General features: G+C 33.6%; 1 protein-coding gene across 3 annotated transcripts in view; it reads right to left on the bottom strand.

Moving 5' to 3' along the window:
- Positions 1–20,010, bottom strand: part of LOC133858283 (protein REVEILLE 6-like) — a 35,440-nt gene extending 15,430 nt beyond the window's left edge. The window contains exons 1-8 of one of the 3 annotated variants that reach the window (XM_062293721.1): positions 19,706–20,010; positions 18,078–18,135; positions 17,017–17,140; positions 16,755–16,925; positions 16,514–16,618; positions 15,324–15,433; positions 14,597–14,656; positions 12,214–12,993 (exon numbers count right to left, since the gene is read on the bottom strand). In XM_062293721.1, coding sequence (XP_062149705.1) covers positions 12,952–12,993; positions 14,597–14,656; positions 15,324–15,433; positions 16,514–16,618; positions 16,755–16,925; positions 17,017–17,140; positions 18,078–18,135; positions 19,706–19,947 — 912 coding nt within the window. In that variant the 5' untranslated portion in view covers positions 19,948–20,010 and the 3' untranslated portion in view covers positions 12,214–12,951. Of the gene's footprint in view, positions 1–12,213; positions 12,994–14,596; positions 14,657–15,323; positions 15,434–16,513; positions 16,619–16,754; positions 16,932–17,016; positions 17,141–18,077; positions 18,136–19,705 lie in introns of those variants that run through there. The other 2 variants (XM_062293720.1, XM_062293722.1) reach the window with 2 other exon arrangements.
- Between the last annotated feature and the right edge of the window lie 6,219 nt (positions 20,011–26,229).

Genomic DNA, 26,229 nt, shown 5'->3' with positions numbered 1-26,229 from the left:
TAAACTAATAATACTACATTGATTTATTTAGTGAATGTTCGAGTTTGTCTACTTAATTATTTAGTAATATTAGTAGAGCCTAATAATAATTCATTTATTTATAAAATTTTGGTTTATAGAATATTAAGACTGGTGATAAATATTCACATATATTTTTTTGTCTTATTATTAGGTCTTAAATTTCAATTTAAGACATTATATTTTATAACTTAAAATCTGTAACTCTACATCCCTCCCTCCTTAACAGAATTTCATCCTCGAAATTCGTAAAGTATGCTACGCATAAAGTTTACACTAAAAGAAAATTTAAACTTCTTAATTTTTAAATCAAGTGACGCAGATTTTAAACGTAGCACTTAGCCGCTGAATACGGGCTACTCTAACCACTATCATGTAGAAATATTCTTAAAGAAAATTATGTAAGAAAATAATGCATGTTTTCTTTTCTATCTGTTATCTTAACATCCAACCTTAATCAATATGGTCATCATCTAAGTTTTATCATCCACATCATTTCCATTTTTTTTTTGCTTCGTGTAAAGGTCTACTCTATACAAAGTTCCTTATCACTTATACATTCATGATACTATATGATCAAATTATCACACTGTCAAATACCTCAAGTATAATTTTGAAATTTCATCTTATCTTCTAGGGTTAAATACCCCAGAGGTACCTGAGTTTTACGTGTTTTTAAATTTAGTACATCAGTTTCATTTCGTATCAGAGGTAGTACCTGAATTTGGAAGAAAAAATCATTGTGCTATTTCTCGTCTAAATTTCAACTTCTCGCCATGTGTCAACCGCTGAGGTTGACACGTGGCACCACATAAAAAAAATTAAAAATTAAAAAATTAAAAAAATGATTAAAATTTTTTTTAAAAAAAAAAAAAAAAAAGAGGGGTGGCTGAGCCACCCCCCTTGGCCACCATGGGGGTGGCCGGCCACCCCCATTTTGGCCAAGGAGGTGGCCCAGCCACCCCCTTGGCCGATCTGGCCGGTCTGGAGTGGCCGAACCACCCCCTAGGGGGTGGTTCGGCCACCCCACAGTTGAAAAAAAAAAAAAAAAAAATTTGGAAGGGTTTTGGCCCCCCTAGGGCCACGGGGGTGGTTCGGCCACCCCCAGTCCGGCCGGTCTGGGGGTGGTTGAACCACCCCCATGGCCCTAGGGGGTGGTTTGGCCACCCCACAGTTGAAAAAAAAAAAAAATTTGAAGGGTTTTGGCCCTAGGGGGTGGCCGAACCACCCCCTAGGGCCACGGGGGTGGTTCGGCCACCCCACAGTTGAAAAAAAAATAAATAAATAAAAAATTTGAAGGGTTTTGGCCCTAGGGGGTGGTTCCGCCACCCCCTAGGGCCAAAACCCTTCAAATTTTTTTTTTTTTTTTTCAACTGTATGGGGTGATTCGGCCACCCCAGACCGGCCAAGGGGGTGGCTGGGCCACCTCCTTGGCCAAAATCGGGGTGGCGGGCCACCCCCATGGTGGCCTCTTTTTTTTTTTTCTTTTTTTCTTTTTTTTTTTAATTTTAATCATTTTTTAAATTTTTAATTTTTAATTTTTTTTTTTTTATGTGGTGCCACGTGTCAACCTCAGCGGTTGACACGTGGCGAGAAGTTGAAATTTAGACGAGAAATAGCACAATGATTTTTTCTTCCAAATTCAGGTACTACCTGTGATACGAAATGAAACTGAGGTACTAAATTTAAAAACACGTAAAACTCAGGTACCTCTAGGGTATTTAACCCTATCTTCTATTATTAAAATTCCATCTCTCAATCCTAATCTTATTCATGACCTAACGTCTTGTCTATAAGATCATCCTTAGTTATCCTTAGGTTTTGGTATGGGTTGGAATTCCTCGAGCAAGAAATAGTCCTTAATTCCTCATACTTCGAAAACGTAAATCATATCATTCATAATAATTCACACTAAGCGATAAATTCCAAATCAATATATTATTTATCTTAACCATCCTCGAATCCATTAAGATGCGGCTTAGTGGGAAAACTAAGATAATTCTCTTTTTGATTCACCTTAAGATATGATTTAGTCTATGGAGTTCTCAAGTGATAATATCCAAATAGTCGATCATTTCGTCTAATCAATCAGATTGACATCCCAAAAATTTACCTCGAACTCAGATATGTACTATATCATAAGCACTTATAGGTCTATATAATCATGATTATCCTGTAAATTCATGATATCATCAATTTGGGTTGTCAGGCTTACAATCAAGTCCTATAACCACTCCTTGTTTCCTTTTAACATTCTCAAAATGATGTAAGAAAATAATGTATCTCAAGTCTATCTCAAAAGTACTTCAGTGACCTTAGTTTTATAATCTCCAAATGTTAGGCGTTAATCAGATACATACCTAATACCCAATTCTGAAAATCAGCTATGAAACAATTCTAATAATGGCAAAACATAATCACCCAATATCAATATCATAAATCAGCTATCTCATTCTTGTCAACTGATTTAGAAATAACTTTCTTTTATTTATCACGTGGCATTTCTCACTTTCCTAAAATCAACCGGGCATCGATATAAGTGATATATCATAACTTATTATCCACATTGTCATACTCATTCCAGCATGATTCCAGATAAAAGAAACTTAACACTATTAGTCCACAATCATGATTATAATCCAAATGAACTCCAAAATTGATTTAATTTCACATATTATACTCCAACAATGAACACCAAATTCTTTTATATAAAGTCATCAAAATCCTTCCAATAACTAGAATCATATCTCATAATTCAATAATTAAATATCACTTCAAACATATAAACCTATCATTAAATTTTCAACATTTGGTTGATATCATAAAATCATTTAATCATTGTAAAACCTCGAATTTAGCCAATATAAATCAATTAGCAAATTCTTAATTAAAACTTATTAATCATAACGGATCATCTAAAATAATATCATGGAGTCCTCAATCCATTTGGCTAAGATTGCAATCATAATTTAACGGTCAAAGTAACTCAAATTCATCACTAAGGCTAATTACTAACTACTAACAATTCATCTGCTTAGCCATAACTCATCTAAGAATTTATCACAACTGGACTGAAAGGAATAGATCAAATCAAATCAAAAGCTTCCAAAACTAACCCAATTCTTCCGAGTACTTCTTAGAGACATAGGTTTAAAGAAGTCTTAACCTCAATAGTTGGGTATTAACTTTACTTAAAAATATGATGTAATTATTACGCATACTTGATTTAATGGAAATCATACATGACATCAATTTGGTTACATATTCCATTTGAGATTACCTTTTATGGGACCGGGCTTATGTTCTTATCGACGTCGTTCTCTTTGTCACCGTTGTTCGATTGTGGTAGAATATGATTAGTCAATCGATCAAACAATCACTCAAACATTAGTGATAAGAATAATCAATCAATATAAGTCAATACATGAAATCTATCATTTTACTATTTCTTATGACTTAGGACTTAAAGCAAACTAGCTCATAACCCGCGCTATGCGCAGGATTCTTCATTATAATTTTATTTTAGAATTTGAACACATCTTCATCGTACTTTTTATTATAGGTTAAACAATGCTTGTAAAAAAAAATTATCACACCCAAAAAAAGTAAAGCTTTTTAAAATATTTGCTCACATAGATGTAGTTTATAACGAAAAGAAGTATAAAAAAATATATATATATAGCAAAAAGAAAATTTAAATTCAAAATATTACAGCATAAGTACTGTAGTTTTTTCAATGGTCAATATGGTGATGTAATTTTTTTTACAGCACCTAAATCAAATCCTACTAAATAAAACAAAAATTTTCACTCAACATTTAATACAATCAAATAAATCTTCTCACGTCACATTCAATTCTCAATCAAATAATTTTTTGTCTTATTTTGCATTCAAAAAAAAAAAAAAAAACATTCAACATTCAAATATATTAAAAAAATAAGACCCTTAATTTTATTTTAATAATATAAATTAAAACATGTTAAAATATTTGGCCACATATCAATAGTTTAAAATGAAAAGAAGTATAAAGAAAAAAAAAAAAAAAATCTGAACATTCTAAAAAAATAACATAGCAAACTAAACGAAATGGCTGAAAATCGAATAAATCATACAAACGAAAACAAAAATATTCCATAAAGCATTCAAATGAACTAAAAAATTAAAAGACACTTAATTTTATTTTAATCCATGTAAATTAAAACATGTTAAAATCTTTGTGCCCATATGAATAATTTATAACAAAAAAGAAGTATAAAGAAAAAAAAAATAGCAAGAAGAAAACATGGTTTAATCTAATTACTAAAGCATTAATAAAAAAAATTAGCATGAATCTATGATATTGTTAGTATAATATCTATTATATTTAATACAAATAAAACCCAAATAATTTTAAACATTTAAAAAAAAATACTGAACAAACTAAACAAAATATTTTTTTATGAATACAAAATAAAACAAAATATTTCATTAAACATTTAACGCAACCAAATAAATCCTCACATCATGTTCAATGCTTTATATCTCTTTGATGTTTCAAAAATATTTTTATTCATTTTATGCATAACAATCAAATAAATTTTTGTCTTATTTTACTTTCACAAGCATAGAAATGGCTAAAAAAATGAGTAAATCACATAAACGAAAAAAGAAAAAAAGGGAAAACGTTAGAGTCTTTATCTTAGTTTAATTCATATATATTAAAACATGTTTAAATATTTGTTCACATAGGTATGCATGATTTAAAATGAAAAGCATAAAGACAGGAAAAAAAAAAAAAAAAAAATTAAGAAGAATACATAGTTTAATCTAAATATCAAAGCATTAATACAAAAAATTAGTAGGAATCTTTGTATGATACCTATTATATTTCAATACTAATAAAACGTAAATAATTATGAACATTAGGAAAAAAAAAATATAGAGAAAAATAAACATTTTTTATGAAAATTTTTTCACATAGGTAAGCATGGTTGAAAATGGAAAATATAAAGAAAAAAAAAAATAGCAGAAGAATATCTAGATTATAATTATAAAAATGCGTAAAACACAAAGTCCTTCAACCTCCACAAAACCAAATAATAATAATAAATAAAATAAAATAAAATAAAAGAAGAAGAAGAAGAAGAAAGAAAGCAAAGAAAAGTCTAAAAAATAAAAAATAAAAATTATGTACTTCAACACTCTGTTCTTCTTTTGAATATCGCTGTTGCATGCTCTTAATTTCATAATTTAAGATGTTTCAAACCCTAAAGAGGGAGATATAAATAACCAATCTAAGAGAGTAATATGACTTTTCAGTTTACTTGTACAGTTTCTTTAAAACTAATGCATACAATAAATATATGGTCAATTATAGGTAGTTAATGTAGTACATTCGTAGTTTTAAATTTTGTCTCTCCATAATTTTGGAGAGTAGTAAATTCTGAAACCATAATATTGTACGTTAAAATTTTGAACTTAATGAAATCTCATATAAGGAAAACTTTTGAAATAAAATTTTGGAGAAAAAAAAATCTGACCACTTAGAATTGATGCATGTTTTTAATTTTAATTTTTTTTAAAAAAATCTCACAACCTAATGCGGCTATAATGACACTTAATGATATAATGTAAAAAAATTCCTTATTTTGGTCTCATGAAGATTAACACCCATGATCTTTTTCATTAAAGTACAATAAATTTATTAAAATCATGACAAAACTGGTTCAACTTTTAAAATTCACTGATTTTTTTTACTTAAAAAGCCGGTGCAGTATTTAAAAATTATGAGTTCACGCCACGTGTCATAATTAATTATCCATTGCATGAATATATAAATAACATAAAATTTTATTATCAAAAGAACTATATTTTTAGTTTTAATCCATATAAATTAAAACATTTAAAATATTTTCATATGTATAGTTTAAAATGGAAAGAAGTGTAAAGAAAAAAAAAATAGCAAGAAAAAAACATGGATTTTGATTATCAAAGCATTAATAGTAGGAATCCATGATGTTGTTAGTGTGATACGTACCTATTATGTTTCAATAAAAATAAAATCCATATAATTTTGAACATTTAACAAAAAAAAAAAGCATTTCAAATTTAATATTTAATTAACTCTTTAGTGTTTTAAAAGCATTTATATTCCTTTTGTGCACAATAATCAAATAAAATTTTGCCTTTTTTGGCTTTCAAAAGCATAATAACACTTTCAAAAAATAAGTGAAAATCGTGAAAATTACATAAAAGAAAAGCAAATATCCCATAAAATATTCAAATGAATTAAAACATAAGACCTTTATTTTTAGTTTAGAATGAAAATAAGTATGACGTAAAAAAATAGCAAGAAGAAAACCACGATTTTAATTATCAAAACATAAAATAGAAAATTAGTAGGAATTTTTTTTTTATTGTCGATGTGATACCTATTATATTTCAATCCAATATAATTCTGAACATTCGAAAAAGCAAATGAAAAAAAATAAAAAAATAAAAATTCAAATGAAGAATTGCCTTTGTGGCAATGTGGTCTCCTAATACTTTTTGAGTTTTAAAAATAAAACAAGGTGGGGGACCACCTTGTGACATAAGCAAAGTAGTGAAAAGTTGTATAAAAAGGTGGCAATGAATCATTACTCATCACATTTAATCAATCTTATCAAAGAGATGCAAGAAAATAATATTTATTCCAAATCTTATTATTTCCTTAAAATTTTATATAGTACCATGATCTTTCTCTTATTCCTGCATAAATATTGTCACCCTCTAAAACCATTAGATTAGATCATTAATATCAATCAAATTTAATTATGTAGTTAATCAATCCTCAAATATGATGGTTAAAATATTCATCCATAAATAAATGATTTCTCTAAGAGAATCGTTTTATGTGCATCGCATACCAAATTTTTTATATCAATCAACTTAAGTTCTAGAAAACCTCAATAATTCATCAATTAATAGATTCTAACTTTTCCCAACATAGCTAAATCATTTAATCATCTGATTATATATCTTCAAATACACATGAATCAACAATCCACAATTTATGTACCTATCCTCAAAAGACCTCATTACTCTTAATTTGGCATAATAGATGCTCATCATTCATTTAGCCATAAATCATCAATCCATGAACTCTATTTTTCCTTATTTTCTAAGGTTAGTCAGATATGCATCAAAACCTTAATATTTGTTCTTTTTAACTCTAGGATTGCTCTTATCTCAGATATAGGGGAAGTATATTTTCTAAGTATACAAAGCATCAATAAGGTGTTTAATCAATTTATCAACTTAACATCCATAAATCTGCAAAGGTAATTAGAATAAAAAATCATATCTCTCCAAATATCATTTCATGATTATACCTCAAAATAATACTGAATATCAAGTCATCCTAATAATGAATTTATTCTTAGTTCCATACCTCAAATTTCTTATTTATCATAGGCACACTATAACCGAATATCTCATCCATTCCATGCTGAGAACATACTCATAACCTTTCTACACTTACAACATCTAAATTTGTTAATCTTCGATAAAAGAATATTTATTCTATTTCAACATCTACAAAACTATAGATCTTAACTCGAAAGTCACATATATTAACCAAAGTCATGTATTTATGAACATAATCAAAAGTGGCATTATTGGCCATTCTATCAAGTGCACACTACCATCATACCATTTCTAACATGCATTTCATTTTCACAAAACCTTTATTTTTAAGACATTTTCATCGCGTCTAAATATTATTTTGCAAATATTGAAACAATGTCAAAAGTTCATACTTAAAACATTTTTCTTGTTTAATCAAAATGGTTTCATATCCCTTATTTTATAGTACAATCTTTATTTAACATGCAAATTAGATCGTCATGTCTTCTAACGCATAACAAGGCATTGAAATGCATACATTTGTATATCATTAAGGGATGGAAGTATAAATAAGCACTCATCAAACAATATTATTGTGTGTATTCTAATATCTACTAAAAATTCACACAAAGTATTTTTCAAATTTTAAAAAATGGTTTATGTTTCCTATAACTCTTATGTTATCTCTGAACTAATAATTTAATAGGATCAAGTCTAACGGTCCTCAGAGCAAACTACTCTGACACAACAATGCATCTTACTAAGGTACATTCAACTCTAATATGGTTTGTAGGTTACTAAGTGCTTCGGAGTTGGTATCGGGTGTGTTGAGGGTTATGGTTTGCGGGACTAGATGGCCAATGATAGCTTGCCAACTCATGAATAAGTTTGGTTAAGAAGTAATTGTAATAATAATTATTATAAATTGAATCTCGGTCTCGGGATGTCTGCGTTCCTAGGACCCAATTTGACTATACCTCCTGTCTTGTATTCTTGGGAATAGTGGCTTTGTATCTATCTCCCGGGATAGGACTTCCCAGGAGCTCTGCTGTTTATCCTTTTTGGGCCGATACAAATCCAAGAATTTGTTTGATTGGAATTATTCATAACAGTTACCCCAAAATTCCCTTATTTGAGGCACATTCGGGTAATGAGAATTCTGTGTCTCAGAAAATTCGAGCCTGGGCTTCTTCAAAAAACCTGCTATCCTGCAAATCTGTGGGTTAAATCCAACCCCCCATGCCTCCTTGTTTTTATTAAGGTTGTCTCCTTACCTTCTGAAAACCTGCAAAACCAAGAGTTAAATCTGACTCCACATTCTTTATTGTTTTCTCTGCAGGGTTATTTCCCTGTCTCCCGGTGTAGGACTAACTGGGAGTCTTACCTTGTTTTCTCTGCAAGGTTGTCTCCTTGTCTCTAGGTGTAGGACTGACCAAGAGTCTTTCATTTTTATCTCCCGGGATAGGACTACTCGGGAGTTCTGCTTGCTACCTTTTCTTCTTCTTGTAAAAGAAGTGACATCAACGGGTTTCCAGTCCCTAGGTCGGGAATGCTTCGATGCTTAAGTCAGCTTTATTCTTTTACTCTGAACAATACTAATTCCCAAAATCTGGGAAAATTTTCTTATCTTTTATTATAACTAAAATAATAACCTTATTCTTTGAAACATAATTGCAAATAAACAAGAGTCTCGCCTGGGACTCTCAACTAGCCTTATTACCTGATCTCGACCATAGCCTCAAGTTGCCTTAGCTCTCTACATCGCTGGCTCCTGCTTCTCCGATTCTCCCTTATTTCTTCATCCTCCTGGGGATCATTCTATCAATCCCTTTCTTATAGATGAGGATGGTTTCAGGGATAATAATATTGTGGCTGTTGATTTTAAGGCTGATAGTCCCGGTGATTCAAGGGCTTGTTATTTTCGAGCTGATTCCTTTGCTCTCCCAAGAGCTGGACTAACTTGTTGTTCTTTATGAGCTCCTCAATTAACAGCCTCAGGGTTATGCACCCTTCGGTGTAATGGCCTCTCTGGTAATGGAAATCACAATACTTATGCTCATTTTTCTGAAGAGGGTTACCTGGTATCTTTGGTGGTAGGTGAAACTCCGGATCTCTTTTGATTTCCATGAAGACTTCTGATATCTCGGCATTCAGAGGAATAAAGTTGTAACTTGTGAACTTTTTTACCCGCCTCTGATCTTCCTCGTCAACCTTCCTGGACTCTTTCCTTTTTCTTTTCGACCTATCTCGGGATGTCTTTGACCTAACCATAGCCTTCAATGTCTCTTCCTGATGGATGTATTCCTCTATTTATCCATCAAACCTTGCAGGGTGCTCGGCTACTTCTGGGCCAACTTCCTCATCAGAGGCTCCTCGGGTGAAATGCCCTAATAAATGGCGGCATAAACCGGGTCGCAAACTCCTTAAGAGTTTCGCTGGTGCAGTCTTAACAATTATCCGGACGGCTTCTTTCACGTCCGGAAAGCTAGGAATTCCGTCATGAGTATCTTGCTCAGCTCCTTAAATCTGTCCATCGAGTTGGGGGCAGTCTCCTGAACTAGTCTTGGGCATTCCTTGATAGAGTCAGAGGGAAGGCCCTGCATGCTACTTCATCGGATGTCCCATGAAGGTCTAAGTGAGCTTGGAAGTTCTCAAAGTGGTCAAGAGGATCCTCGTCTCCAGTGTAACTCATGATTTAAGGGACCTTGAACTTCTCGGGTAGCTGGTAGTATAATGACCCACCCCCAATGACACAATATTGTCCGCTTTTTGGCTCCCCCCGAACCAGACTTCCCAGGAGGTCACCCATCCTGGGATTGCTCTCGCAGAAGCACTTTTAGCTGCGGAGTTCTGATAGGTTCATGACCATCACGGCTTTAAAACGCGTTGTGTCATAAAGAGTGCATTTATACATATAAGCACATCCTCATTCCCAGGCGATGTGGGACGTCACAATCACCCCCTCTTGGGACCCAGCGTCCCCACTGGCGACCCTCTTGGGCTTGTGCACGCTCCCACCATCTCAGGCTGGGCAATTGTTCTGATACCATTTGTAACGACCCACCCCCAATAACACAATATTGTCCGCTTTTTGGCTCCCCCCGAACCAGACTTCTCATGAGGTCACCCATCCTGGGATTGCTCTCGCAGAAGCACGGTTAACTGCGGAGTTCTAATAGGTTCATGGCCATCACGGCTTTAAAACGCGTTGTGTCATAAAGTATGCATTTATACATATAAACACATAAGCCTGTCCACCACTAAGGACTTGCTTTTGTCCTTCATTTCCATCTCCATCTACGTGCACTTTCTATCCAACTCGGCTATGATTCTACTCAATAGCCATCTACGTGCACCTTCTATCCAACTCGGTATTTTGGAAGTAAACATGTAATTTGAAAACAATAATTGAGATTTGAAAAAAGAAGTCTATTCAATAAAACTACCTTAAAAATTTTAAGCAACTTTGATTTGTAGGCTTTTGATACAAATATCTCTTTCTTTGTTTCTTTCCCCTCACCCCCCCCCCCCCCCCCCCCCCCCCCCCCCCTTTTTTTTAATTTTTTTTTATGAGTAATACAAGGAAAATGAAAAGGGATCAAGGTGGGTCTTTCCCACTCTTGATTCTTACATAGGAAAGCAAAGGGAGAGAGGTGGGAATGCTTCCATAACAATGATGAGAAGCAGCCCATTTGGCAACTAAATGTGCCCGGAGATTAACACCCTTTGAACTTTGGTCGCAGGCTAAGAAGGAAAAACAAAAAAAGGAGAAATAGTATTAGCAATTATGGGTGCCGAAGACCATTCAGCACTTAAACAAGGATGATTTAAAGCAAGAATAGTACCTAAAGAAACCTCTTCAAGCAAAATCTGAGAAGAAGAAGACAGGTTGGCAGTAGTTTTCATAGCTAACAAGGTAGCGGTGGCTTCCCCTCCATTAACATAAAGAATAATCCCCTCATAGTCCGTAATGACAGCAGCAGCCACTATGAAAGAATTTCTCACCGCAACATCAAAATTCAACTTAAGAGAACCAATTCGGAGGGCAAGACCAAAAATCTATTAGAGCTCCATCCGACCAAGCCTTATAATGATTCAATGAATGGCAATAGAAGTCTGAATTTGGACCACCACACTTTGCAAATTAGGCACATGACCATTATGAACCTTATTGTTTCTGGCACTCCAAATAACATGATATTTTCAATTTTAATTTTGGCATTTTGGTTGTATATGTTTGTTTTGCTTATAGTACCTATCGGGTTTCTTCAGCTTGGTGCATGTGGATGCATCCCACCAGAATATATATATATATCAAATTCAGAATGGAGCTCCATATACCCGGAGATGATTGCTATTGATCTATTTCCGTTGGTCATACTAGCATTCATATGATCATGCGTATGTGAACGATATACATATGTATATGTATATGTAATTATTTATTTATTGAATGGCTACAAATTTTGAGGATTCGTCAGAGCTTTCTGAAAAAGGTGATCAACAGGAAATGGCGCCGTCAAAGGTATAGTCCACTTGTCGGGAATGATAAACAATTTAAATGTTTTAAACCATGGTACAAAGATGACATCGAATTACCAAGGTTGCTGGAATGCTGGTTAGTGTCGAACTTGGAAACGACCGGTTCAAAATGGCTTAGTCTGGTTTAATGATATGGTACACTGTTAAGCTAATATTAATTAGCCCATGACAAAAAAAGATGAATACCAGACTTTTCTAAAATGTCCATAAAACATCCACTAGCAATGAAGAAACAAAGATTATTATACAAAGTAAATCAAGAATAAATAGCTTCCAGATAGGATAGGATTGATTACACTGGCATACCCTAGAAAACAAGGTATTGCGCCTTATCAGTAGATTAATCAAAACCAAAACTTGACAACAAGAAGACCCTACACCAAACAGGATCAGCCTTAAGAAAACAACTTCAACAACTATACATTCCCACGCTATGTATTCTTTTTTATTTTTCCTTTTTAACATATATACAAGACACCAAAATGGCAACCAAAAAAATACATTGCAATACTAGTCACAAACCAGTGCAGCAGGTTATCAACACCGAGGACTTGAAGCTGTCGCAATGGCCTTGTTTGTTAAGCTACAGAACAGAACAGAGTAATGCTATTACTGCTTACGTACTTTTTTCTTCTTTTTTTTTTTTCTTTTTTTTCACATTTTTATATTTTTCACTACCAATCAACATCAAAACATTATCACTTTTTTCACTTTCTACATCACATCAATAATGTTTTATTACTATTCAAATAAAAAAATTCACTACAATACAAAACTTTTTCACTTTTTTATACAAATTCTTTTTATTTTATATCACATCACTTTTTACTAATTCCAAAACTAACAATCCACTACTCTGTTCTGTACATGTTTTTGCCAAACAAGACCAATGTCTTCTTACTTTCCTCCGGCAACGTCACGATTGGTTGTGCACAAGCCAACAGCGCCATAACAAAACTCTTCTGCCCAACCTAAGCAACAGTTTTGGACTGCTCACTATACAAGGTTTTGTCTGCATCACCATAATTAGTTGTCTGATCCGATCTCGTACGATGACAGCAACTTCCTCTGCACCAAAGCAAAAGATAAAAAGAGGCAATGATGCTGATGAACTAGCATTTACTTAGAAAAGAAGCAATAACATAAGATTAATGCAAGTATTGCTGAAGTTATCTACTAACTGAGGCGAGAGCTATTGTGTCGAGAACCTAAGATTTGAGACACACATAGCTATCTAGACTTGCCAAACTTTAATCAGGTCCTTCCCTCGTATGTATGTTAAATATGGAACAGAGGAAGTATCTTTGCATGGTCAGAAAATATCACCAAAAGGAAACTACGACTAAAGCTATCAGCTCACCCCAATCAAGGGACTGCCTACGATTTGGATTAGTTGCTGCCAAATGTGCGTTCTGGCTACAAGAGGCGTCCATTACTTTATTAGTAAGAGTCTAGTTCAGTTATTGGACCTTATTTATGGCCTTTAGCTTTATTAGAGAAACTACTAAATGCATTAGTTCCTTCAAAGATTAGGCTAAGACTGTTGGAATTTTGAGCATTTTTTTAGCGAGTTTAACGTACTTTTCTTTCTTCCTATGTTCTAATTTGTACCATTACTATTCTGAGGTACTAATCACAGCCCTGAACAGCAAAAATCTGTCTATTCTTGCTTACTTTTATAACCCAAACCAATGCCTCTGCGCATACTTCCATTGGATACCCTAATAAACTAAAGTTTTTCCTAACCTTTAGCAATCAAGTAACCTATGTGAACCAACCGAAAAAACCCTACTTTTTTGTTGCTTTTTAGAAAATTTCAGGAATCAGTTTTCTTCGAGTTTTTTGGCCCCTTTGCATTTGAACTCTAAACTACATAAACAGCAACTCTTTTATACACCACCAACGTCTTAAATCCAAATTTCTCCAAGTGTGTACCCAACCAACAAGAGATTGTAAACAGATTTTCCTATCTTCTTTACATCACAAAAATCTTAAATCCTCTCCAAGTGTGTAGCCAACCAACAAGAGATTGTAAACAGATTTTTCTATCTTCTTTACATCACAAAAACTAACCATTATGATCAAATTTATGCAGTAATTCAGCATAAGGTAAATCTGATCTGTCCTTACTCCTGATTTTTCATTTCTAATTTCTTTACCAGCATAATAAACCAAAATGTACTTGAATTTAGGTCATTTTACTGGACCATTATACAAATCATGAAAAAACTAACAATGCAATAATTCATGTAGCAAAGTCTAAAATCAGATAAAAAAAAGTTCACTCACATATAACCTAAATGTGCATAGTATAGAGTGAAAGCACTTCTAACGCACCATCATTTGTCAGTTTTTAATACATTAAAGCAGAAGCAAAAACAAAAAATCTTATATATCAAACTCTGAAAGCATAATAGTAAGCTGCAAATTGTCAAACCCAAATAACAATGATAAGCAATACTAGGCCTAAAATGTTGTAGTTTCATCATACCATCAAGATCAGCCAAAAGCACACTGCTAGCAAATTAAACTTTGGGCTACTAAAGAACTGGCCAAAGTCAAGGACTCAGACTCTTGCTCTCACAACAGGTATTTTACCAGAGTTGGTATTCATGCAGATTGCTCAAATGTTTCCAACTTTAAACTAAGAGCTCAATGAACGGGGCCTTACATGGTCCTCGAAATCAGGGCTGGCCAGATTGATTGACAGGTTTCTCATTAACAGTAGCACCTGGAGAAAAGCCAAATATACGAGTAAATAAGTACACATGTCATCTTCAAAGAAAAAGTTGATCTGTACAGTTGTAACAGTTAGCAGTATTGTTAAAAGCACCCGCCATGCAAAGCACAGTTAAAGTGCAACAAGCAAGCATTTTTTGAGGAAACACCACACTATTTTTCATAAAATCTTCTTTGGACCTAAAACCTTTGTGCAATTGCTTAATGATCCAACTATTTGAGCTAATATGCTAAAAAAATCACTTTCGATTTTTTTTTTTTTTTTTCACTTTTGTGCTTTTATATTATGAATCCTTCTCTTGGAAATAATAATGCATTGCATTTGAATAATGCGAATTTACTTATCAAAAAAAAAAATTGGATAATGCGAATTTTAGTTTGGTGAGGAGAACGCTTGCACTTTGTACCTAGGTTCCATCTGACCTTTGCACTGAAATGTGAATTGTGTTTTTGACAACACTCCAGTTAGTCAAAGTCATAACTCGAAATTAGTTACTAAGGAAGTTGCAATGTACAGCTGAAGATTCATCAAGCTAAAAGTTCTTAAGCCCATTCAAGATTAAGCAGCATCTCTGCTACCAAACAGCATACATCACATAACCACATACAGTACAACTTTATATATAATAATTTGATCAACATGATATAGGTTTATGTACCGTTTCAACATCTATAGGGTCCATCTTTTTTAGCCTCAGCAGATGACCACTAGCGTTCGGATCAAAGACACTGCCAATGAAGCTGTATACTTGCGAAAAGTCAGGCAGAACTGCATCAAACAAAAGAGCATTAGAGTATGTATACATAATGAATCACCGCTAGCATCTAATAAAACCATCATTTTTTTATAAGTACCATCATAATTAAATGACAGAAAGTGGAAAGTGACAGAGGCACATGGCAACAATGATCCCACAGTAATATACATATGAGGAAAATGACAGCAGTGGTTCTGGATGCAAGTTCAACTAGAGAAAACAAGTCTATATTTCATAGTTGGCTACACAAGAAGAAGCACTATATTTCCAAAATCCAGTTTCTAGCACAGTGATCATGCTATTACTAGCGTTGAGCAAGAATGGACTAAGGCTCCCATTTTCATGCAGGATATAGGCACCTAACCCTACCAATGGTTGTGCCCCCTTACGTTTGCTGAGTTTTTACATTCATGTTCCTTTGTTTCCTCTGATTAGGGACACTTTTGTATACTACCTTTGTACTAGGGTTGCGCCGCTCTACGCTTTTCAATGAGATTATATTACTTATAAAAAAAAAAAAAAAAAAACATATGCATACCAGCATCATGTTGGCAAACACCAACGTAAGTGTTCATTATAAACATTCTGAAAAATAGAGTTTGCACTTTGGAAATTTAGAACATCCAGTACCAAACTTATCAAAAAAGAAAATCCAGCATTCATAACACATGTTTTTCCTGTTATTGCTAAGTTAGACAGCAGCCGTAGGTCTTGAAACAATGACCATACCTTCCACCTGGGTTTCACAGAGAGAGGAGGGGAATTGGAGTTAGAGCTCATTGGCTCTTAAACATGTTGGAACAGAAATCTTTTTTGATGAATGTTGTTGGAACAGAAAATTGGTGCTTGTATCAACACATGTTATATTTTAAATACACTTCCATAAATCTGCCTGAATTTATTCCACTTCCAAGATGAAGAATATCATCATTGCATGTTATATTTTAAATACACTTCCATAAATCTGCCTGAATTTATTCCACTTCCAAGATGAAGAATATCAAAAACACTATTAAACTATTAAAACCACTTGGGTGATATAGCTTTTCTAGAAAGAATGAATGCAGTTATGAAGGAATTAAAGTGCTAACCTCTCAATGAAAGGCTATGATTTCCTTTATCAGTTGTTTCAGCAATAGGCCGTGTTCTTGGAGTGCTTTCAGTGCTACTACAACAGTTATTTGCCGCTGTTGGCCCTGGAAAGGAAACATCATATGGAAAACAAATGACACTTTGATGCTTCTTTAGCGAAAGACTCAACTACCATTAATACATTTATAAAGAAGAAATCATGTTGAAGTTAGTGAAATCCAAATATGTAAGAAGCCAAACCTTTTGTCCCATGAGATATATTAGGATTCTGCATATTGTTGTTTGTCCAGGACGGCATGGCAGCACTAGTTACAGGACCCCCAAGCATTGATGAAGAATCAGGCCTTAACACATATCCAGATTCAAGCAGAGCAGATGAGGTTTGAAAAGATCCCGACATTTGTAAGAGCACTGGAGCTGCGAAACATGGCATATATGAGCCTGGGTTTGCACTAAGTCGGTATTAAAACAACTAACCATACGGGAAATAAACTATGCTGACCATTTTTTGAAGCCTTCTGAGGATATGGATGAGCAGCTTTCCTTTTTGGCCGGGGTGGGGGTAAATGTTCACTTGTCCCGCTCTTCTGAACCTTCATAAAGTACTTTTGTGCATGACTACGTATCTGCAAAAGGTGTCCTTATGAGTATCGGTATTCATAAAAAATGAATTAAATTACAATAACTGCATCAGTTAAGTCACAAAGACATTTGTTCCATTCAATTCATTTGACACTGTACAATGAATGTCTAGAGAACATCACAGGAAATTACATTTAAAAAGCTAAATTATTATGATACTTCTTACAGAAAAAAGACAATTGCAATTCCAGAATGTTGAAGTCAACAAGAAACTGGAACTACATGCTCTTATGCAAGCCAAGTGACAATCAAAAAATTCTCAATGAACTTCATACAATGCATTCTTCACCATAATGCATGTTGACTGCAATGAGAGAGAAGGAAGCATAAGCATACTTCAATTTCTCAAGCAAAATAATTCAGGCCAACACAATTACTCTAATTAATTTATTTCCAGTGCCAGCTCAATGGTAGCGTATAAGCAGAGTTGTATGATCATATAACATAAACAGAAAACCTAAGAGACAGCGGCCAATTGAGAGAGAGAGAGAGAGCATGATGGAAAATCAATAACATAAATGGACATTGAGATGGAAATACAAAAAATAATGAGACTTTAGGAAGGAGAACAAACAGAAAAGTTCCACCTTATCCCACTTTATAACATTTTATGTCTGTTAAGCCTTACACGTAGGGTTTATCTTGAACAAGAGATGTTATTGAAGACAAGCACAAGTACAAACGAGAGCTTAAGAAAGATGCTTCAGCAAAACAGTGAAGACCTCCTTATCCCTCCCTACCTCTTTTGGATGGAAAAAGCATGATAATAACCAAGAAAAGAATAGAAAAAGAAAAGAAAATAATCTCTGGGTTACTGAGTAAATGAAAGAATCCAGATCTATATGCAACACGCATAAATCATGTAGAAAAAATGGTATAAACAATTGGTAAACAGAATGGGTATTTGGCATTTAAGATCACCTGTATAACTGACTTAGACCCAACAAATGCTTCAATCTTTTTCCAGTCGCGGTCAAAGCTGAGTACAATAATAAACATAGATAATATAAGGGAATAATACAGAAAGTAGGAAGAACTTACAATTAAAAAAAAAAAAAAAAGCATTGTCCTTTAGGCAAGTAAATTAAGTTTAACCACACCAAGTTTCTCTAAGTTGACTCGATAAAGAGCCTAAAGTATTATAATGTTTGAACTGCGATTGGAATTTTTATCGATAAAATGAAATTTTCTGCAGGATCATATAACCCATTTACTGTGGTGTATGATAATGCAACCATCAAAGAACTTAAACCAAAAAAGCAAAATAAATATTCTGTCTAAAATTTGTGATTTCTTGCTTTCTCCACACGTCAACTGCAAATGATTTTGGCACTGATTAATAGTAAAATGTCAAAAAGTTATCTGTAATTAAATAATACCAAGTACCAACCTTATTACCACAAGGTAGATTGGTAGAACTAGCAAAAAGCTGGGTTTTTGTTAGTTGCTTCCTGTGTATGCTTTTTGTACTTGAGGGTGCCTTAAGTTTTTTTATAAAATCTCCATTACTTATCAAAAAAACAAAAACTATAAAAAAGCTGAAATCAAATAAACTGCAATTTGAGAGGAAAAAGAGGAAGAGCCGCTACACTTTAAACTAATTCGATCTTATCCCTCCTTTTTCTTTTTGGCAATCCAACTCTACCTTCCCCTCACAAGCTTTCTCACTTATTCTCTGAAGTTCACCTCCATATATTTCAAAAAAAAAAAAAAACTCAATATATTTAAGACGTATTGAGCCACGCAACGGTTCAAAACCAGTTTTTGATTAAAGAAGTAATATTTTTATTGATTTTTCCCAACTAATCCAAAATTTTCTATCGCATTGACTTCTTGTTCTTAGGAATATGAAGATGTGGACGGACTACTACGTATACAGGACACGTCAAAATGAAAACTATACTGAATGGTTTATCCTTTTTTTTTTTTTTAGAAACATCACCAAAATTTCAAGATTCTTTTTTGCTTCCAAAAAATTATTAAAAAGAGAAACCAAATAACAAATAAAATAAAAAAAATAAAAAAAGGAAAAAGAAAAGCTTTTCCAAGTCTTTACCAAAAATGCCCTTAATTTAACCATACGGCTACACAGCTATAACTACACTTGAAATACTCATATCAAGAAAGAATGAAACCTGAGCAGATAAAAAATGGAAGAAAAAAAAAAACATATATATATATATATATATATATATATATATATATATATATAGGAAAACCAATCTTTTCATTCAGAAACCAAGACTCTATCCTATGCACAATACAATTTACACAAGAAGGAAACACTCCAAAACATTTTCCTACAAAACCCAATTCAACCTATATCTACATTTGTTTGCCCACAAAAAAAAATTTTGAAAAATTTACACTAACACATTTCTTTTAATCAACTAAAAAGAACAAATTGTACACAGAACTATCCTCAGCAGCCAAACACAACCTCAACCTCTCCTCCACGGCTCCACCCAAATAACCCCACTCAAAACCTTGAATTCCCTAACTAACCACTCCAAAATTCAAATCTCATTTTGAAGAGGATTGTTACTTACAGTTGGAGGGCTTCGAGAAACTTGTCGTGCTCCGGCTCGGTCCAGCTCTCCCTGGACTTGGTTATAGTGTAGGGTTTTCGGATCTTCTTACTCGGATCCTCCGACGAAGAGGTGGTCGACGCCGTTGTCGCTGTAGTCGTCGTAGTAGTAGTGGTCGTGGCGAAGGGTACGAGTCCTGGTAGAGCCATTCCGGTCGGCTCCAAGTAGAAGCCCTCAGCCGGGTTCGGGTTTTTGGATACCATAAGAAACGGTAGGAGTTTTGGGTCCTAAGGGTTCGACGAAACGCCGTTTGAATCGGAGCTCCTAGAGTATATATATAAGATTAAGGGCTTTGGAGTTGGCATCGGGTGTGTTGAGGGTTATGGTTTGTGGGACTAGTTGGCCAATGAAAGCTTGCCAACTCATGAACAAGTTTGGTTAAGAAGGAATTAACTAAGCATGGGGGGGATGTACTTAAAAAAAAAAAAAAAAAACTAAGCATGGGCTGTATTATAATTATTATTTTTATTTTTTATTTTTAAAAATTATTATTATTATTATTATTAGATGAACTTGATGTGTCAGGTTAATAAGAAAAATGACATCAATTGGTTCGAAAAGGTATATATGGTCATCGGATTAATTACTCAAAGAGTCTTATGTCAAATATTATAAACAAAATAATTGTATCTATGTTTTTTAATTTTTCTGTTTATTGTTAGGTTGTTCTTACGATAATAATTAATAAAAAAATATTAGTAGATTTAATTGTTAAATAATTTCAATTGAATTAACAAATGACAAGTTCTTCTTTTTTGGCTAAAAAAGTTTGTATAAAAAAAAAATACTTGGAATTGAATTACATCACGTAATATATGAGACATGAGATATGAGAGATTATCCTTATTTTTAACAATAACAAAGCTTCTTTTTTTTTTTTTTTAATTCAGTATATTAAATTAATATTTATCTTTATAGCATATAATCTTTACATGCATTTTTAAAAATAGAGAATTAATATTCAGTATATTAAATTATATGTTCAAGTTAAAAATAAATAAATAAATTATTCAAACATAATTTAAAGGAAAACTCCTTTAACAATCTATTATATCATAAACACATTTCAAACCATTTTTATTATATTTTTTGCAGCTATTTCTTTGATTTTAATATAAAATTAATGATTTTTTTTTTTTTTAAAAAAAAAAAGGTGTAGAAAATGATTGGGAGCTGTCAGCCGTGATGCATAAAGTAGCAGATTACTGTCTCATTGGGTGGGAGGAGGGAGGAGAGAGTCGGTCATGGGATAGAAATAGACAAGGCGAGATGGAGCTGCTTTGAAAGGGTGGATACGTGGCGGAAACACAGTGATTGGGCCTCGAATCCATTGGTTGATGCTATCCAGGTGCTCTCAGTGGCCGAAAACTAAGCCACATGACGTGCTTTGGTGCTTAGCGTAGGTACACATAGGAGAAGATATTTAGGGGTGGGACCCAAACTTGGCACCATCTCTTCTTCTTTTTCTTTTTTGCACCAAAAGATACAAAATATCTCCCACCTTATGTAGTTCTGTTGGGCCAATCACAAAAGAAAAATGACCCTTACAAATATTTTCACAAAGAGACTGTCCCAAACTGACGTGGCTCAGTTAGAGAGCAATAACGTTTACCCTGAGATGCTGGCTTTCTTTTTATTTTTTTATTTATTTTTTAATCCTATTCAAATAAAGAAAAGAGGGAAAGAGGGTACAAGTGTAATATTAAGAACTATCTATCTGTTCTGACAAAGTTAAAGTGACTTTTAAAAATTATTATTAAATCAAAATTAAATAATAATTAATTTCATTGGGTAGTTATCCCACCATTTTTGGGTTGGATTCCGGAGAGGCCTAGTATGATTTGGCCGCGTATTGATGTCAGCCCATTAGCTATGATTCTCTTGCCGATCTGCGAGGGCCCACGCTCGGATAAAGACGCACCCCCGTTGCAGGGAGGTGGTGCCGAGCACCACCAAACAGCCTGGCGCTTGATGGCATGTGACCAGGTCGGATGCTCTTCATAAGGCATCATGGATATCTAGAATGGAAAGATTTCAGCATTTATGAGGATATTTGAGCATTTATTAAATGGGGGATTAGATGCTTAAATCAGGTCAGAGTACAAGGGGAACAGCGACATCATGCGTCGTTTAGCAGGTCGGATCATCATGCAGAGGAGTCAGGGGGTAATTAATGGTCGTCGATTGTGTCAAATCCAGTCTGATTCACTCACGATGAGTGAACAGTTGGCTCACTAGCTAAGAAGGTTGCACGTGCGAAGTTTGCGGAAATAGATGGTATAAATAGGATTCATAAATTTGGCAACACCTAACTTCTCCAGTTGCATTTACTCATCTCCCTCACTAAAGCTCTTATTGACTTAATCATCAGAGGAGGCACCGCCGGCCAACCCCCAACAAGCTTTTATTGTTTTGCAGATTGCCGGTTAAAAGCTTAGAAGAAACTGTCCCTGGATCCATATCAATTGAAGACTGATCGTTTGCTAACACATCACCGTTCGGAAACTATACCAACAAATTTCAAATCAAATAATAATAACACGCCACATCAATTTGGGAGGATAAAAAAAATTGTCCCTAACAATACTTGAGGGTACAAAGGAGCGTCCTTGCCACAGTGCCACTGAGATGCTGGCTTGTTGGTTCTGCGTTGAATACTTTATTTTGTTTGGAGCAAGTTGTGTTAGGAAGAAGCAGGCTGCTGTGAAAATTGTGCCAAGAATGTCAGTGCCTTGCTTTTCAATGAAGAGTTTAATCTACCAACTCAGTGTGAATAATCTAACTACTCAATATGAAACTAAATTTTTGGGGGTGTCACATATAGCTCTTGAATTTGTACTATCAAATGCAAATGATAATGCTAGAAACCACATTTTTATTTTACTATTATTCCACTTATATGATGATCACAACCAACATTTGAATCAATCATTATTAAAAAAATAATGATATAAGAGTTTGTAAGAGCTGTTATGTTAGCATTATAAAATAATTATAATTTATAGCATTACTCAATATCAAATATTCTTTAGGGTAGAACAAGGCAACTTATTACCTGCCATTGTATTATAAGGTTGTTTCTCTCTCTCTCTCTCTCTCTCTCTCTCTCTCTCTCTCTCTCTCTCTCTCTCTCTCTCTCTCTCTCTCTCTCTCTCTCTCTCTCTCTCTCTCTCTCTCTCTCTCTCTCTCTCTTGGGTTTTTTGACAAGAATAATAACGTTGCTTTTGAGTTACGTAAGATGTGATAATTTTGAAGTTTACAAATTATTGATTCGCTTATATTACATTTCTTACTAATTTTGAAATATAATTAAAAAGAATTAGAAAAATAATTAACTTAAAAGATAAATTCTTGTGTGAGGAAGAATTATTTTTGAATTTTGAGGAGTCGAATAAAAAAAAATTTGTGTGAAAAAAAAAGAGGTAAACCATATATTAAATTATGAACAATGGGATCAATAATCGATTAACTATCACTTTGGTGAGGATTCAAAATTTAGATAGGGTCATATATATATATATATATAAATATTGGGGACAAAACTAAAGATTGCACACCATTATTAAAGGAAGCTTGAAAAAATCATCCCTCTGCCATCGAGGGCATGTATGGGTATTGCTCATTCAAATATGAGGGTGGGTTGTAGTTTTGGTTTATATTTCAATAGGTTACGAATCATTCACCTTGTCTCAGAGGCCTTTCATTGATCATTTCATTAATAAAGATTACAAATGTCTGTTGTTTATAATATATGTGTAAATCAAGTATTGAATATGTGGATTTGCAGATTTAATAGTAAATTTAGAAAAAAGATAGACCAAAAATATGTAGATGAATGATACCAAATACATCTCTTATTTAATATTAGTTTTTTCTTTGATTTATGTACATTGCCATTAAATAGAGCATGTCATCGTTGAAATTCTATTGGTGAGATTGAGGAATCAAGATTTTTTGTTAGGGGTCCAAGTATGAATAATGATTAAACTTAATTTTGATAAGGGCCAAATTTAATTTTAAGTTTAAAAATATGTATATATTTAATTTTAATAAAATGATTTTAAATGTAATGGACTGCAAGATGAGAAGGGTTTGTTAGCGGGCCGACGGGAGGCACTCTAATACCCAAATTAATGTTCTGACTTCAGAGCATGGGGGGGAAAGTGTACAGAGAGAGCTCTCCTACGGGGAGGGGGTGAGAAATCCCACCTTATAGCTGGGCCTATAGGGTTTATTGGTCTCTTGTAGTGGTAATGGGCCTTGGGCTGGACTGGGTCTCGGGTCTTAAGGGTTGTACTAATTGGTCTCGGGCTTTGGGCTTATTTCCGTATCTATCACAAATTTGCTTCAATAATTAGTTGACAGCTGCCATTTAGAAGGCGGTCAACTACGAGTTTGCTTTCCTTTTGATGCGTGTCACCATGTGTGAGAAGTGCAAACTTCCAATACACGATTATGACAAGAGAAATTCTAAAATTACAGCAAGTGCACTATAAGCAACACTTGTAGTGCATGTATCACTTTTCTTATGACAATGAAGGGAGATGGAGACCGGCTTTGGACACATTTACACGATTCTCATTCTCGGTCGTAAAATATTGTAATATTATTTATTTACACGATTCATCTTACAAAATACACGAAGATAAGGTAGTATAGATCTAGATTTAGTGCACTAAAGCTACTTATTATGTTGGAAAATGTTAGAAAAATACTAAATATTTTATCAAGAAATGACTATTAAAATAATGTGGGACTTATTTATTAATATTCGTAGTATTTTTTTTTTATTAATTATTTTAATCCTCTATAATAAATGATTGGATCACTCTGAGAAAACAAACAGAGACTATTGAAGTTGCAATTACTATTGATTGATTGATATACACAAAAGACAAGTATTAATTTTAGTATCGGAATGAGATTGTCAAATCCCCTGATGTAATCTTTTCTTCTTTAAAGATTAAGAGATAGGCTCTTCCAGTTCAGCGATCGCCTCAAACCAGAATTTGTTCTAACAGTCAAATCCTGAAATAAGGTACAGACTAGAAATCTTGCTTCGCGGGGCCTGAAATTAGCGCAAGGAGTTGTAGAGGATCCCGTCCCGGTACACAGAAACACATCCCCAGTGGAGAGCCAAAAAGACAATCCTAACTTCAGCAGCGAGAGGAGTCTTAACCAACAAACCCTATTCCTATTCCTACATGTTTTATCTGGACAGCCGGACTGCAATTTTGTCGATTTTTAGGGTATAAAGCCTATTCCTATTCCTCTAATAAAGTTCCAGACTAAGGGATCATGTTTAGCTGGATTCGAAGGATTCCTTTCGTAATCGGACAAAACTAACATCAGATTAAACTGTTCCATTTTCTTGTTCAAAAGTTGCAAAACGTTGCTCGGTTAATTTTATATGTTTTTTTTTTCCTCCCGAAATTGTAATGCTATAGTGGTCGACTGGTACGTTTCAATAATTTCAAAACAGTGAAGGCTTTTAGGTGTGTGTGAACGGTAGGAAAATTGAGTCGGCCTATTCCAGAACCTGACATCACGTAACAATTGGTCAAAACGACGGCACAGGCGAAGCTTGCCATACGCCCAAACCCCATATGCCCAAACTCGGGAAATGAAATTTGGGGGACGTTATACCACCTCCCAATGGGTGTTTTAATTAAAATTTTTTTTTTTTAATTAAAAGAAGCTTAACGTCCTCTGTCAATCACTCCTCCTCAAACTTCATAGAAGAGTGATTGTTTACCCTCTCCTGCCCCCTTTTCATTAAAATGAAATTTTTTTAACCAAAAGCAACTTCTGATGTGGCTTTTGATTAAAAAAATTATTATTTTTAATAAAAAAGCCGGTTGAGGGACACCTTTCCCCAACAATCATTTCCCAACCCCATATCCTTCCTTAGCATCCTTGCCGACCGCGGTATATATATATATATATTTTCTCTATTACATCTATCTCTTAAACTATAAGTATATTGTTAATATCTTTTTCAAATTATTAATTGTGTTAATGTTTCACTTAAATTATTAAAAAATGTCAATGTTCTCTAATGATAAAAATACTCTTCTTAAAAATTAAAAAAAAAAAGAAGCTAAAAGCTAAAAATACTCTTTTTAAGACCATTTTTATTTTTTTGTTGATTTTAAGAGACATTGATAATGTGATAATAGTTTGAGTGGCCGGAGAATGTGTATTTTTCTCAAAGTTTTTTAAAAATTATTTTGGTATTTAGTGGGTTGATTTTTATATTTATTTTCCAAATTTCAACTCTCATTTTTAATTAAATAATTGAGATTTTGTCATATTAGTAATCATCAGTAATTATTAATTGGAACAATTGAATATTTTTCTCCTCAATAATTATAATATTTTTATCGTTATTTTGGTAGTAAACATGTAAATACCTTAAACATTGTAAGCAATTTTGATCCGAAGGCTTTTCATACAAATATCTCTTGCTGGACCATTTAGTTCAC

This window comes from Alnus glutinosa, chromosome 1 (assembly GCF_958979055.1).
Source record: "Alnus glutinosa chromosome 1, dhAlnGlut1.1, whole genome shotgun sequence".
NCBI classification, from domain to species: domain Eukaryota; kingdom Viridiplantae; phylum Streptophyta; class Magnoliopsida; order Fagales; family Betulaceae; genus Alnus; species Alnus glutinosa.
The sequence above is the reverse complement of the archived record's forward strand: the minus strand, read 5'-3'. Positions and strand labels throughout refer to the sequence as shown.